Below are 15,185 nucleotides of genomic sequence, written 5' to 3' on the forward strand. Positions count from 1 at the left end.
TTTTCCTTCCTCCAGATCTTTCTGAATCAAATCTCTAAATACCTCTCTCCCTCCCACCCCATCCCCCCTTCTGCCAGGCTTCACCTATCTCTCTGGGTTTCTCTTCTCTCTTCCCCTGCCCCCTCCCTCTCTCCCTCTCCCGCTCTCTTCTTCCCTTCCTCCTCTCTGTCCCTCCCCGCACCCGCTCCTGCCTGGCTTCATCTGTAGCTCTGGGTTTCTCTTCTCTTACTTTCTCCCTTCTCTCTCTCCCCCTCGCTCTGCAGTCCTTTCCACCGTCTCCCAAACCCTAGGCAACCAGATTCTGCGATTTCTGAGCCCGGTTGAGGCCGCAGCCAATCATAACTCTGGATTTGCCGCGTTCTTGGGGTAGCTAACCAATCTCACCACAGGCTTCCCCAGCCAGCTCCCTAGAACGGCCCGTCCGCGCCGTCCGCGCCTCAGGTTGCCTCACGGCCCCAGGGCGCAGCGGCCAATTCCAACCCAGAGAGTCACTGCACTGAGTTGCCTCGAGTATCCAGGCCATCACGACGGCCAATCAGCTCCCGGGATCCCTTCTCAGCCCGCCCCAAGGTGAGAGGAGGGGGCGGGAGAGACCACTGAGCCAATCGGTGACCAGAGGATCTCAGTATCTGGGCTTGGATTGGCTGACACGTTCATCTCTGCGTGTGGTTCTAAGTGCCGAAGCACAGCCCCCTCTCCCCTCGCACTTGCACAAGCCCGGCAGTCCCCCCACTCTGTCCCCGACCCCCACGTACGGAGCAGATACTCCGCGCTGTCATGGTCGTAGTCCGTGTCCTCCGGGAAATGGTTGATCTTCACGCAGACGCCTCTTTTCAACCCTGGAGGGGAATGGAGGTGATACTCGTGGGCACTTAAGAGTGCGGAAACCCCGGGTAAGAAAAGACCCTCCTGAAACCCTTTCTGATTGGGAGACAGGAAGTAATGGCTCCTGAGCCTGTCTGTGCACCTGGGACAAACTTTCAACCTCCCGGCCCCGGTTTCCCTACCAGTTAAAAAAAAGAAAACAAAGAAAGGGAGGGAGGGAGGGAGGAAATCATCCAACACTCACTAAAAGGCCACAAGAACTTTTGCCCTGTAACCTGTACGGGGACAGTCTCTCTGGCCTCTGTTTCCACCTCTGTAAGAAAGAAGGCGTTGCTTTCAGCCATGTCTTCACTCTTCAACGGCTGAAAATGCGTGGGAAAACGAAGAGGCGGCAGAGGGCCAGGAGGACTACACTTCCCATGAGGCCCTATGAAGTCTTCGAGTCCAATTGTGAGGAGAGAGAAGCCCCAGTGGATCACCGGGATGGTAGTCTCTTCAATCCTCCATACGGGAGAGGGATTCCCCGGCTCTCTACGCACTGCACGTGGGGTCCTCTGGGAGGAGATGCAGAGGTCGGAGCTAGCAGAGGCACGCTAGGGGTGCAGTATGCCTCCAGTGGTCCTGCAGTCTCAGCCCCTTCCTCCCCCCAAGAACCCACTTCCTTACACAGCTGCAGACCGATGTATAAATAAGTATAAATTTAAATACATTTTGTTTCCTCAATTCTCCAGGCTCCTTCCAACCTCCCGGCCACTGCCCAATGCTGCAGAACATCCTGCTTACATTCTTCATTGGTGAAAAACACCCTCGCAAGCGAGCAGTGCACGGGACACCGTCTTGAGGAAGCTTTCGCTCACACACACACCTCCCACCCATTCTGGGGTGTAGCAGCTCCCTGTACTACCACCTTTTTAGCATGCATTGGTTTGATTTATCATCTTCTTCAGCACGCTAGGAGTTCCTGCAGGGGGAGGGCATGGGGTCTGATTCCTCCATGTGTCCCTAGCATTGCCTGGCCCAAAGGAGGCCTCAAGAAATGAGTGTTGAAAGAATTAACTTATGAATGAATATAAGGATGACAGAAGGGGAGATTCGAGGCAAAAGATGACACGGAAAGAAATGGGGGTAAAGGAAAAGGTTGGAAAGAAGGACTATAAGGCAGTGAATAATTCCACTAAGAGCTACCATTTGTTAAGTGCTTCCTAGGTGGATTAACTCATCCACAGCTCACAGGAGATCCACGAAATAGATAATGTTATTGGTGTCGTGCAGTGACCAAACATTGAGAATTGGAGTCGCACTGCTTGATAATGAAGCCTGAATCCATCATGTCCTCATTCTGTGACCTTGTTGGCCTTACTTGGGCCAATTTGCTTCGATCCCTTTTCCTATAACAAGGGGCTACTAGGACCTACCTCACTGGGTTGTTGTGAGGGTTGAATCCAGGTATAGAGATTTAGCACTTTGCCTGGAACACAATTAAGTGTTCAGCTGATACCACGCCGTATACCCATTGTCCAGATGAGGAAGCAGAGGCATAACAAGGGTTCATCAATTCACAGCTGATGGGTGGTGGAAGCAGAATTCAAACACACAGCAGTTTGCCCCCACTGGAATGTAAGCTTATAGGCTGTTCACCACTCTTCAACATCTAGAGCAATGCCTAACACATAGTAAGTGCTTAATAAATATTTTTATGTATGAATGATTGAATGGGCAACAAGCACATGAAAAGATCCTCCATATCACTAATCATTAGGGAAATGCAAATCAAAACAACAGTGAAATACCCTCTCATAGATATGAGATACCATCCCATTAGGATGGCTACTATAAACAAGCAAACAAACAAAACAAAACAGAAAATAAGTGTTGGTGAGGATGTGGGGAAATTGGAACCCATGTGCACTGTTGGTGGGAATATAAAATGGTGCAGTCGCTGTGGAGAACAGTATGGAGGTTCCTCAAAAAATTAAAATTACTATATGATCCAGCAAGTCCACTTCTGGGTATATACTCAAAAGAACTGAAAGCAAGGTCTCTAAGAAATATTTGTACATCCACTTTCGTGGCAGCATTATTCACGACAGCCAAAAGCAACCTAAGTGTCCATCAATGGATGAACGGATAAAGTGTGGCATATATGTAGAATGGAATGTTTGTTGTTCAGCCTTTAAAAGTAAGGGAATTCTGACACATGCTACAACCTGGATGAACCTTGAAGATATTATGCAAGTGAAATAAGTCAGTCACAAAAATACAAATACTGTATGATTCCACTCATGTGCGATATCTCGAGTCATCAAATTCACAGAGACAGAAAGTAGAATGATGGTTGCCAGGGGCTGGGAGCAGGGAAGAATAGGAACAGAGTTTCAGTTTTGAGAGATGAAAAGTTTTGGAGCTTGGGGACCCAATGTGAATCTACTTAACATCACTGAACTGTGCTTTTAAAAATGGTTAAGATGGTACATTTCACATTCTGTGCATTTTACTTAAAAAAAAAGCCATTGAATGAATGAATGAAGATACACCTTTTGAGTGCAGATGTTTACCCATCAGCACATCCAGTATGGTGGTGGTGGGGGGGTCAAGTTCTCTCCTTTCTTGAGTGGGATTATAGTACTTCTCTCAAAACACGAATGATAATTCGATGAGGTTGAGCATGGAGAGTACACGGCATGCAGACTCTCCACAGACTAGTCATGCTGGCAGTAATGATAACTAGTACGTACTGAGGGCTAACCACACACTAGGCACGGATCCGAGCATTTGACAGGTAGGTGTTAACACAGTATGCATGACCAACCCTTAGAAATACCAGGCAGTGATAGTATCCCTGCTTTACAGGTGAGGAAACTGAGGCATAGAGTTGAAGAAATTGCTCAGTTCTATAGATGGTAAATCATGGGGAGGAGACTCTGGGCCTCAAAGGTGAGCTTTTTTTTTTTTTTAAGGTGAGCATTTTCTTTTCTTTTTCTTTTTTTCCTGGCCAAGCTATGCGGCTTGCGGGGGTCTTAGTTCCCCAACCAGGGATCAACCCCTGTGCAGTGGAAGCGCAAAGTTCTAACCACTGGACCGCCGGAGAAGTCCCAGAGGTGAGCATATTTATGGCAGTAGAGTGTAGTGGTTATGTTGGCCACGAGCACGGGCTTTGGAATCACATTCTCTGGACTCACATGCCAGGGCTGCCACTTCCCAGCTGGGTGGCTTTGGGGATTTGGACACCCCTGAGCCTCGGCTTCCTCGTTTGGAGAATGCGGATGGTGATAATGACCACATACGGTTTGCGAGCACTCAGTGACACACGAATGACAGAGTCAAGCGCCGACCGCACGGGGGTTATGCGGTACGCCTCTGCGTGTTATCCGACCAGCCGGGCTGGGAGCTCCTTAGGTGCAGGCATGGTGGTGATGCGTCTCTGAGTCTCCCCAGGGCCCGCGTAACACAGAGCCGGGCAGGCAGCGGTGGGGGGGAGTGGGGAAGCGGGATGCGGGGCGGTGCGTAGGGGTGTGTACTGCGGCGAGGACCACGGCTCTGCCCCTCGTACGCTGGGTGGCCATGTGGCTGACTCACTTCCCCTTTCTGGCCTTCAGCTTCCTGCTCTGACAAACTCGGGTGATAATAATACCCTCCCCCTGGAGCAACTGGGAGGATTCAATGAGATAATAAGGCACGCAAAGTGCTGAGAACAGGGGCTCTATATAGTCCGCTCGAATAAGTTGGGCTGTGGGTCTAGATTCTGGAGGCTGAAATTCCTGAGAAGGGAGCTAGACCCATACGGATCCCCCAGCCCTGGGGATGGTTCTGGGGCACTTGAAATGTGGCAACAGAGACGGAGTGTGAGTGTAAAATGGGCACCAGATTTCAGATTTGGTATGAAGAAAAATGCATACTATTCCATTAATAATCGTTATATTGCTAACATGTTAAAATAATGGTTTGGCTACACTTGGTTAGATAAAATGTATTACTAACGTTTATATTAATGTATTATATTGTATAAATTGTATTTATTAAATTAGATTCATTGAACCTTCCCCTTTGCACTTGTTTTAATGCCACTGCTAGAAACATTTAAGTTATGTAGACAGCTTGTGTGATGTTTCTATTGGGCAGTGCTGGTTGGGAGGCTGGGACTTCTGGGTTATCAAGGAGGGGAAACTCAGGGGTTGGTCATCTGAATTCATAATACTAAGAAGAAGAAGAACAGAATATAAACGACATAGTCTAGCCTTTACCCTGTGCCTGCTGGCCTTTTGAATGCTTTATGTGTAATAACTCATTGAATTCGCTCCACAGCCCTGTGGGTTAGGGGCCATTATAATCCTCATTTCACCGATGACGGAAATAAAGCACAGAGAAGTAGAATATATGGCTCAATGTCACCTTCCTGTGCACAGCAGACAGGAAGTAACCCAATAAGTCTTGTTCTCGGGTCTATGTCCCAATCACGACTTTCTACTGCACTTCTCAGAAAGACAGAGGGACAAGAGGATGGGACCTAAGAATTCCTGGGGACAGAGTGTCTTCAGGGGGCAATGGCCCGGGGTGGGGGGGGGCAGTTTCTACACCCCTGGATCCCTGATAGCATGGAGGCTAGTGGTTATATTGCTTTGACTCCTGGGAAACCAAAGAGACCTGGATTCAGATCCAGACTCTACTGCATATTCGCTGTGTGACCTTGGGAAAGGTGCTTTCCTTCTCTGAGCCTTAAGCGTTCATTTCTAGGAGATGGGGGTAATAGTAGTACATAGCGCACAGAATTATTGTGAGCATCCAATGACACGTGAGTGATGACTATAATAACAATAAAGTCTACCTTCATTTACCCCCTGCTTAACACAATTCCTTTGGCTCCCAGGACCCAGTTACTCACTTTCCCCAAACCTCTGTGGTCACTCCTTTCTCAGCTCCCTTTGCTGGCTCTTCTCATCTTTCTGATTGTCTTTGAACACTGGACTAGCTCAGGCTTCAGCCCTTTAACTAATTTTTTGGTTTGTTTCTGTCTCTGCTCATCCATCCACACGCCATGACCCGCCCACCAGCCCAGACTCTCCCCTGAACTCTGACCTCATATATCATATCGCTAACATCCTAGATCAGGGGGTCAGCAAACTATGACCCACAGGCTGAACCCAGCCTGCCAAATCCAGCGAAGAATGGGTTTTACTTTTTTTTTTTTTTAAATGATTGAAAAGCTGTCAGAGAAGACTATCTCGTGGTACGTGAAAATGATATAAAATTCAAATGTCAGTGCCTGTAAAGGAAGTTTAATTGGAACCCAGCCACACTCATCCACTCACGCATCATCTCTGGCTATTTTAAGGAGTAGCAGCAACAGAGATCACACGCCCCACAAAGCCTAAGAAACTGACTGTACGGCACTTTGTGAGTCCTTTCCTATACTGACTCCTGTCCTACACAGTATCTCAAATAGGCACCCTCAATTTATTTTTGTAATTTTGGGGGGTAAAGGCACCTCAATTTAACATGTCCAAAACGGAGCTCATAATAGCCCTCCTTATAATAAGTTAGGTAAGAGTAAATAAAACAAATACAGTGAAATACCAGCTGTTCCAACAGATGAATCTCCCCCACCCCTACCCCGCCACATTCTCTGGTGCTCAGGCCACAGCCTTAGAGCAGTGACTCTCAATTAGGGGCGATTTTATTCCTAGTCTGGACAGTTGACAATTTTGGTGTCCACACCGGTGGATGCTGCTGGTGTTTAAAAGGTAGAGCCCAGGGATGCTGCTACACATCCTACAACACGCAGGATGCACCCCCCAACCCCAGCCCACAGCCGCAACACGGAATTATCCATCCTCAAATGTCAACAGCGCTGAGGTTGGGAAACCCCGCTTTCGAGACGCCCCGACACTTCTCCCTCATATCCTACAACTGCCCCACCAGCAATTCCTGCCCGCTGTAGTGGCAGAACGTACTCGCAGTTGAGACCCAAACTCTACGGCTCCCACCCCAGATAAGCCACCTCCCATTCTCCCTTTTCCTTTCCTCCTAAATCAACACAGCAGCAAGAGCGATGCCCTTAACCTTTAAGCCAGCTCCTGTCACTCCTCCCCTCCGATGTGGAAAGCAAATTACATTCCAGGACCTGGAAGTTCGTGTTATCGCCTTGACTGCACCTCCTACCACGTCCCTCCTCACCACCTCTGCCTGGGCCACGCGGGCCTCCCATGATGGTCAGACGCAAGGCACATTCCCACTGCAGAGCCTGAGCAATGTTTCTACAGCCTGAAGCATTTCCCTCCAGAAGCCACATGGCTCCACCTCTGGGTTCATTTAGCCTACCCCTCAGATGTCACCTGCTCAGTCCCCTTTATCTCCAATTTCTGCAGTTTCACACCCTTGCCCCTAACACTTCCCATCCCCTCCCTTGCTCTTTTTCCTCCTTTGCACTCAGCTCTAACACCCTAGGTGTTGTATTTACTTATCTCCCTTATTATCTGTCTCTCCTTCTAGAATATAAGACATATAAAAACAGCAGTCTTTCATGTACACACTGCTATATTTAAAATGGGTAACCAAGGGCTTCCCTAGTGGCGCAGTGGTTGCGTCCGATGCAGGGGACGCAGTTTCGTGCCCCAGTCCAGGAAGATCCCACATGCCGCAGAGCGGCTGGGCCCGTGAGCCATGGCCGCTGAGCCTGCGCGTCTGGAGCCTGTGCCCCGCAACGGGAGAGGCCACAACAGTGAGAGGCCCGCGTACCGCAAAAAAAAAAAAAAAAAAGGTAACCAACAAGGACCTACTGTAGAGCACAGAGAACTCTGCTCAATGTTGTGTGGCAGCCTGGCTGGGAGGGGAGTCTGGGGGAGAATGGATACGTGTATATGTAGGGCCTGAGCCGCTCTGCTATGCACCTGAAACTATCACAACATTGTCAATTGGCTACGCTCCACTATAAAATAAAAGGTTAAAAACAAAACAAAACAGGTTTCTTTGCTGTTGGTTTTTTTCTCCTTCCACTTCTATAGCTCCAGAATCAAGAACAGTGCCTGGCACACAGTATAAACTCAATAAATAGTGGTTGTTGAGGAGGGGATGGATGCATGGAATGACTGCTATTTGCTGTACACTGTCCATCAGTGTATAATGAGAAACTGGGTGTCAGGTTATAACATAATGAGAAAACTGGACGGGTGTGAGGCAATAGGGACCAGAGGTGACGGGAGAAAGGGAGACCCTCACGCCTGATCTGAGGAAGCAGCTGCTACTTGGATCCAGCGAACTGTGGCCACTGCAGGCTACTGGCCCTGTGTTGTCAGATCTTCCACTAGTTCAAAAGAAGCTGGAAATCAGATTTTCAATGTGCAATCTCCCTATTTTTAAGTGTTGGCAACCGATTCAGATTTTGGTTTCAGTTTTAAACACTCCACACACCAGACAAAGCATATCTGCAAATCCCATCCATCAGACCTGAGTTCTCTTGGCTTTTCCCCAGTCCCAGCTGGGTTACCTTGGGCAAGTAGCTTAACATCTCTGAGCCTCGGTTTCCGCATCCTCAACAGGAGGGTGGTGCCCTGCCGACCCCCCCCATAGGATTAAATGAGATAATAACATTCCTTGCTCATCAAGAGTACCCAGCAAGGGACTTCCCTCGTGGTGCAGCGGTTAAGGGTCCACCTGCCAAAGCAGGGGATGAGGGTTCGAGCCCTGGTCCGGGAGGATTCCCACATGCCGCTGAGCAACTAAGTCCCTTTGCCACAACTATTGAGCCTGCGCTCTAGAGCCCGTGAGCCACAATTACTGAGCCCTCGTGCCACAACTACTGAAGCCCGCGCGCCTAGAGCCAGTGCTCCGCAACAAGAGAAGCCACCTCAATGAAAAGCCCGCACCCTGCAACCACGAGTAGCCCCCGCTAGCCGCAACTAGAGAAAGCTCGCGCGCAGCAGTGAAGACCCAACGCAGCCAAAAATTAAAAAAAAAAAAAAGAGTGCCCAGCAAAACGGAGGAGGAAAAGATGGGGAAAAGAGAGGGATAAAAAGAGAAGTGAAGGGATTTTGATCTTTTTGGCCCTGGAGGGGGAAATTGGGGATTGGCTGGTCCCACTCCTTCATGTTGCAGACCTGGGCCCTGAGGCTTGGGGAGGTGACAAGATAGTGAGCACACAGGGGGACAGATGCACAGGCGGACTGGAACCCAGGTGTCCTGCTTCCCAGCCCATCACTTCCACGCTATGTGGAAAGAAATGGCAAAGCTGAGAGCAAAACAAACAGAGGAGTTGCTAAGAGGAAGAGGCCTGGCGTGGGGAGATGGGAGGCTGAGGGAGCCAGCTGGGAGGGAGCCTGCAAGGAGAGTAGGACCAAGCAAAGAGCAAAGATGGAGATTAGAAGAGGCGGTGGCCTCAGCGTCAAGAAACAGGGTCTGGAAGGAGGACGTCAAAGGGAGGATGAATGGAGGGAAGATGAGGAAGAAGCTTCTAAAGACCAAGGAGGACAAGGACCCGCAGGGGAGGCTGGGAGGCCTGATGGGGAGAGGCGGGCAGACAAGATCCGCCGGAGGACAAGCCACAGAGAGGAAAGAGGAGAGGGCCGTGAGTTACAAGCCGTGAGTTACGGGCAGTTAGGGCGGGATGTTTTAGGAGAGAAACAGCCAAAGTGAGGCCAAAGGGACAGAGGAGATGGCGAAGACGCTGTGACTGGGTCCATAAGAGGTAGGGGCGCTCAGAGGGCAGAGGTAGGACGTGGGGGAGAGAAGATGCAAAGGGCAAAAGGAGGAGGGGGGCCCAGCTCAAGGGTGAGCAGGAAGCGGGGACGCAAAGCAGAGCGGGCCACTGCCGGAATTGAGGCAGAGGGAGCCCCTCACGCAGGGAAGCCAGGCACCCACAGGGGTGAGAGGGAGGGAGGAGAGGAGGCTTTCCCCACGAATGAAGGAAAGATAAGATTAGGGGGGTCCCCCCCACGAATGAAGGAAAGATAAGATTAGGGGGGTCCCGAGCGGAGGTGGCGCAGGACGTGTCGAGTGACGGAGAGGCGTGAGTGGGGAGGGTCGAGGCGAGGGGGGCGGGATTCAGAAGAGGGTCAGAACGCAGAGAAGAGTGAGAAGGACGGGGGAAGGTGTGTGGGCAGGCGTGGCAAGGAGCCCCAGGAGGAGACGGGAGGCCGCAGTGGGGACCACAGGAAACTGGGAGATTTCCCAGGGAGGAAGCCCAGCCGGCCGCGGACGGGACGAGGGGCCGGGCCGCAAATGGAGGGGCGCAAGGCCGGGGCCCCCTCCACCCTACCTTCCAGGCAGCAGATCCTCCAGAGGCCCGAGTGGGTGAGTCCGCCGGGGTCCTTCTTCTCCGAGGAGCCACTGCCCCCGCGGTGGTGGGGCCCGTCGTCGCCAGCCGTGAGGTTGGTGGTGTTGCAGATGAAGGCGCGCGTGTAGAGCCAGTAGTCCGTGCTGATGGCAATGGTCATGAGGCCGAAGGCTGCGAAGGCGCCCACCGTGGTGAGCAACACCTGCACCCCCTTCTCGCACCAGAGGCCCCTCTCTTCGTTCCAGCGCTTCAGCGACTCCAGTTTGACCACGGGCAGCCGGGGGGCCAGGGGCCAAGGGTCAGAAGGCGGCCATGGTCGGCAGCTGGTGGAGGGCAGGGAGCGAGATGAAGGATTAGACAGGAGGGCTCACCTCCCTGGACACCCCTTTACCTGCACCCCAGCCCCCCAAAGAAACCCGACTCTTTCCTCGGTTGAAGAAACTCCTTCCACTCTGCTTGCCACTGCCACTTCTCTGAAAAACAATCTCCCTGTGTCCAAGAAATTCTTCCCACTAATCCCACTCTGAGGCATACCCCTCGGCATCCCTGAGTGCCGTAGGACAGGCCTCCAGGCCCCTCCAGCTCCGCCCCCCTGGTCTCACCGTCCTCCCCACAGGGAAAGCGTCCCTCACTCCAGCCCCCAGTGCCTCTTCCTCCCCAGGAACCCCTGTCCTGTTCCTCATTTCTTATAAAATGTTCTCATAAAGCTCTACCCACTCCCTACCTTCCCCTGCAAGGCCCACCACTTCACCGACTACGGCCCCTACTTAGGAAAAATAAATCTCTCAATCTCTCCTCAGCTGAAAAAAACAAAAACAACAAACACAACAAAACTCAGATCTTCCAAACTCATCCCCACGGTTTGCACAACTCAGAAAACAACACAGCTGTCATCACTACCACCCCACCTCCACAGTCTCCTCTGCATGGGAACCCCCACCCCACTCAGAACCCTATGTTTCTGGACCAGGGTTCTCAACCTTGGTGGCACCTTGAAACCACCAGAGGTTACTGATACTTGAGAAATTCCGATTTCATTGGTCTGGGGTGTGGCCCTGAGCATCTAGGTTTTTAAAACTTCCCCGGGGGGATTCTTTTAAAGAATCCAACACCGCTGGACCCCCTGGATTAGAAGAATGCCCCCCATCTCCATCACATTCCCTCTAACCGCCCCACTCGTCTTCCTTGGACCACTCTCCCATCCCCTACTATGTCTTTGACTCAAGGAAAATACTCCACTCTTTCGTTTGCTTATAGGAGTCTTCCAAATCTGGTCCTGAGTATCTCTACAACTTAGACAAACTCATCATAGCCATCACTTTCTCCTCCATTAAGAAAAATTTCTTCCGTGAGTTGCAGGGCATTTTCTACTCACAGGAATCCCTTTCTCTAGACCCCAAATTCCTCTCCATTCAGAAATCTCCCAAGCTCTGACCTGCATATTCACTGTTGTGCAAGGAAATCCCCCCACTCTACCCAGCATCCCCCACCCCCTTCCTCTGCCCTTCCACCATCTCCCACGACCTCCAAATCTCCTCTCCGTAGCCCTTGTTATGGGGATGAACCCCCCCAATTCCAGATCTCCCCAGCTCACTTCGACATCCCACTGTCTCTTGAACTTATAAGAACCTCCCCCCCACACACCCTGACTTCTCTTACATCACAAAGAATCCCCTTCACTCTTGCCACCCTCCTCCACCTACTCTAGCTCCCAGCATCGCTTCTGCTCAGGAGAATCCCCTTCATGTCTCCCTCAGACTTCCCTTCTTGGGAACACCCCCAGAACTCCCCCTTCTATTTCACCTGTGCAGGAACATACACCATACACTCAGTTTTCTTCCAAATTTCAAAAGATCCCCTCCATAGACAGTGCCTCTTAGAAAAATTTGATCCACAAGACCACAACTCTCTTTCAGTTGGGAATAATTTCCCACTCTGCAGCCACCAAGGGTCCATTCATATTCCTCTCCCACAGCACCCCATCACCACGCCCCCTGCCCTGCCTTTTCCACCTTACCCGAACCCTCCTTCCAGGCATGCATCCCTTACCAGCTTCCACCACTCACTCTATCTATCCTAGACTTCTTCCCCCAAACCCCCTATTCTAGTTAAGAGCCTGGAAGCCTTAGAGGAGGAAACAAACAAACAAACAAACCTGATTCTGGGTCCCAGTACCAGGGTGACCTTGGCCTCTTCCGCCCCCATCAGCTGGCCCTCACTGGGTCTGCTCCAAGGAGGGGTGTTGGAAAGGTTGTCTATGGGGGGGGTGTCTCCATGGCAACTGGGCCTAGTGCCCCACACGTGTGTTCTCTCCTCACCTCCACTCCTGCCTGCCCACGCACGGCCCCTGCCCTGGCCCCATTCAACAGTGCCCTGGACACTGACATCCCTGTGGCCTCCCTGGCCTCACTTCTGGCCGCTTCCTGTCTTTCCTCTCCAGAAAGACGCTGAGTTTCCTCTCCTCTCCATCTCTCGGCCTCTTCTCCCCGCTTCTGTGCCCCCTCACCACCAGCACCACCACCTCCACTGTCCTAGCAGATTTCTGCCTCCAAGGGGGGTGGGAGGGTGAGCCTGTGACCACAGGATGTACCCATTCCCCTGCTGGGCCCCCTAGGACCCGGGATAAGGAGGGGATGGAGAGGGGAGGCGAATGATGGAAATTCTTCATCATATAAAGATTCGAAGATCTTTTCATTTTGTCGATTTGGGGGGCACTCTGCTTGGTTTTAGGGGTTCTTCCTTTAGTCCATCTGTCAGCAGCAGCAAAGGAGGGAGCAGGGGACACCCCCAATTCGAAAGCTCCGGGATGTGAGAGGGGTCATCATCCCTTCTCCCTCTGAAGGGGACCAGCTCCTTCCTCCAGAATTAGGGGGGTCACAGAGCCTTCATTTTACATCCACCCACCTCCGATTAATAAAAAGATCTCTCTCACCTCTGTTAACGATAGGTCAACTCTCCGATGCACGGGGGAGGGGACGTTGAGCCCCCCTGTCGGCAACCCCCCCAGGAAAACCCTTGTGGCTCCCAATTCTCACTGCTCCCCCTCCCCCAGCAGCGAGGGACCCAGGCGTCCGACCTGGTTTGGGGGTGGAGATGAAGAGGCGTCCGGGGAATGGGGGTGTTGAGGTGGGAGGGGAGGCTGAGGGGCAGCTCTGAGCTCGGGCCCCGAGGGAGAGGGGGTCGGGATGGGGGAAAAGAAGGTGAGGAGACAATTTGGTTCCCGTGTCGCTGGGTAAAGTGCGGAGCTGGAGGACGAGAGAGGGAAGGAGGAGGGAGGGAGGGGGAGGGGAGCCGCTGAGGATGGGGGAGCCACGGAGAGGAGATGGATTGGGGGGAGGGAAGTGGTGGGGGGCAGGGTCTGGGTGGCAGAAAGAAGCTGGGGAAAAAGAGAGAGACCCAGAGAGGGAGGGAGACAGAGCCAGGAGAAGCGGAAAGAGAGAGACCCAGAGTCGGGGAAACAGAAATGGGGGAGGGAGAAATTTGGGGGAGGCAGCGGCTGGTAGCAGAAGGAAGTTGGAGAGGGAGACACGCACACACACACACACACAGAGAAATATCCAGAGAGAGAAGGGGACAGAGGCAGAGATGCAAACAGAGAAACGCAGAGACTGGGGAAGAAATGGGGGATGGGGAAAGATTGGGGCGAGGGAGAGGATGGGGGTCAGGATCTGGGTAACAGAAGGAAAGAAGGGACAGAGAGAGAGTCATCCAGAGAGGGGGAGGAGAGACAGATGGGGAGAGAAAGACAGAGAGAGACTGCGAGGATGGGAGAGAGAGAGAGGGAGAGAAAGAAAGAAAAAGTGGGGAGAGAAATTGGGGATGGGGCAAAGGTCTTAACAGAGAGAAGAATGCGAGAAAAAATTTAGGGGAGAGGGGTCAGAGTGGCAGAAGGTGCCCGGAGACAGAAAGGCAGATGCAGAAGGAAAGAGAGGGACCCAAAGAGAGAGACAGATGGGGAGAGACTGAGACTGGGAGAGAGAGAGACCCAGGGAACGAGACAGAGGTAGAAACTGGGGAGGTATCAAAAGGGAGCCGGAGAAAAATAGGAGAGGGGCCAGTCTCAGATGAATGAAGGAGGTCGGAGATAAAGGATACCCCTGCCTCCTCCCCCACCCGCATCCCCAAAAGGAAATGAGGGGAGGGCCTTTTAAAATGGACCCCAGGAGCTCTCCCCTTTCCCAAAATCCAAGGGAAAGCTCCACCTCCCCGAGTCTTCCCACCATTCCCCCCCACCAAGTGGCAAGGGCAAAGAGCCACTGAAAATAAAATTATACTAAACTTACAAGGATAGAAAGCCTTTTGAGTCTCACCAAGAATTTTTTTTTCTTCTTACCAGCTACCCACCCCTAGCTCAAAGAGTCAGATTCCCCCAAGATGGGGATGGGAGTGAGGAGAAAAGTAGGATGCGCAAAGCTTGAGTGGAAATAAGTTTTAAAGAAGTCTGTCTGGGGTTGGGTCGGAGGGCTATGCAACAGTTTTGAGAAGACTGGATTTGCAAGTTCTAGAACTAGCCAGTGGGTAGAAGGTGGGACAACTCCAGGGAGAAAATCTCAGATGAGAGTCAGAAAGTTTGGTCTTGGGTTCAAATCTCAGAGATGCCTGTAGCCACTGTGTGACCTTGGGCAAAACGTTTCCTCTCTTCTAGACTCAGTTATAATGGGTGCAAAAACTGCCTGCAATTAAACGGGAACATTGGTGAGAAAAGGTCTTTGCATGCTGCTCTAGACAAGCAGTTATTTCAAGACTGTGTCTTCACAGGAACATGATCAAAAATTAAGCTAGCCATAACCACAGACTTGGGCTAGGGAGTCTGCATACTGTCTCACGGAATTCTGACAGAATCCTTGTAATGTGGGCACTGATATTCCCATATTACAGGTGAACAAACTGAGGCTTGGAGATGTGCAGTGATTTGCCCACAATCACCCGGGAAATACAAAGTCAGCACTGGAGATGAAGCAGCCTCTTTGTGGGGAGTTGCCAGGAACAGTCAGCAATAGGTGAACTTCAGAGCCACTTAACCATTCCTGTGTCAGCTCCTCCCTTTTGGGGGCTGACAGAAGACAGAAAAAAACCTGAGTTCCCCACACATTCA

At 51.6% G+C, this 15,185-nt stretch overlaps 1 protein-coding gene across 1 annotated transcript in view; it reads right to left on the reverse strand.

Annotated features, from left to right (window-relative positions):
* The window catches only part of CACNG8 (calcium voltage-gated channel auxiliary subunit gamma 8), a 21,071-nt gene extending 8,776 nt beyond the window's left edge, over window positions 1–12,295 (reverse strand). Inside the window, 3 exon segments of the mRNA XM_024742201.1 lie at window positions 756–839; window positions 10,073–10,413; window positions 12,246–12,295. Coding sequence (XP_024597969.1) covers window positions 756–839; window positions 10,073–10,413; window positions 12,246–12,295 — 475 coding nt within the window.
* Between the last annotated feature and the right edge of the window lie 2,890 nt (window positions 12,296–15,185).

This window comes from Neophocaena asiaeorientalis, unplaced genomic scaffold (assembly GCF_003031525.2).
Source record: "Neophocaena asiaeorientalis asiaeorientalis breed wild unplaced genomic scaffold, Neophocaena_asiaeorientalis_V1.1 scaffold614, whole genome shotgun sequence".
NCBI classification, from domain to species: domain Eukaryota; kingdom Metazoa; phylum Chordata; class Mammalia; order Artiodactyla; family Phocoenidae; genus Neophocaena; species Neophocaena asiaeorientalis.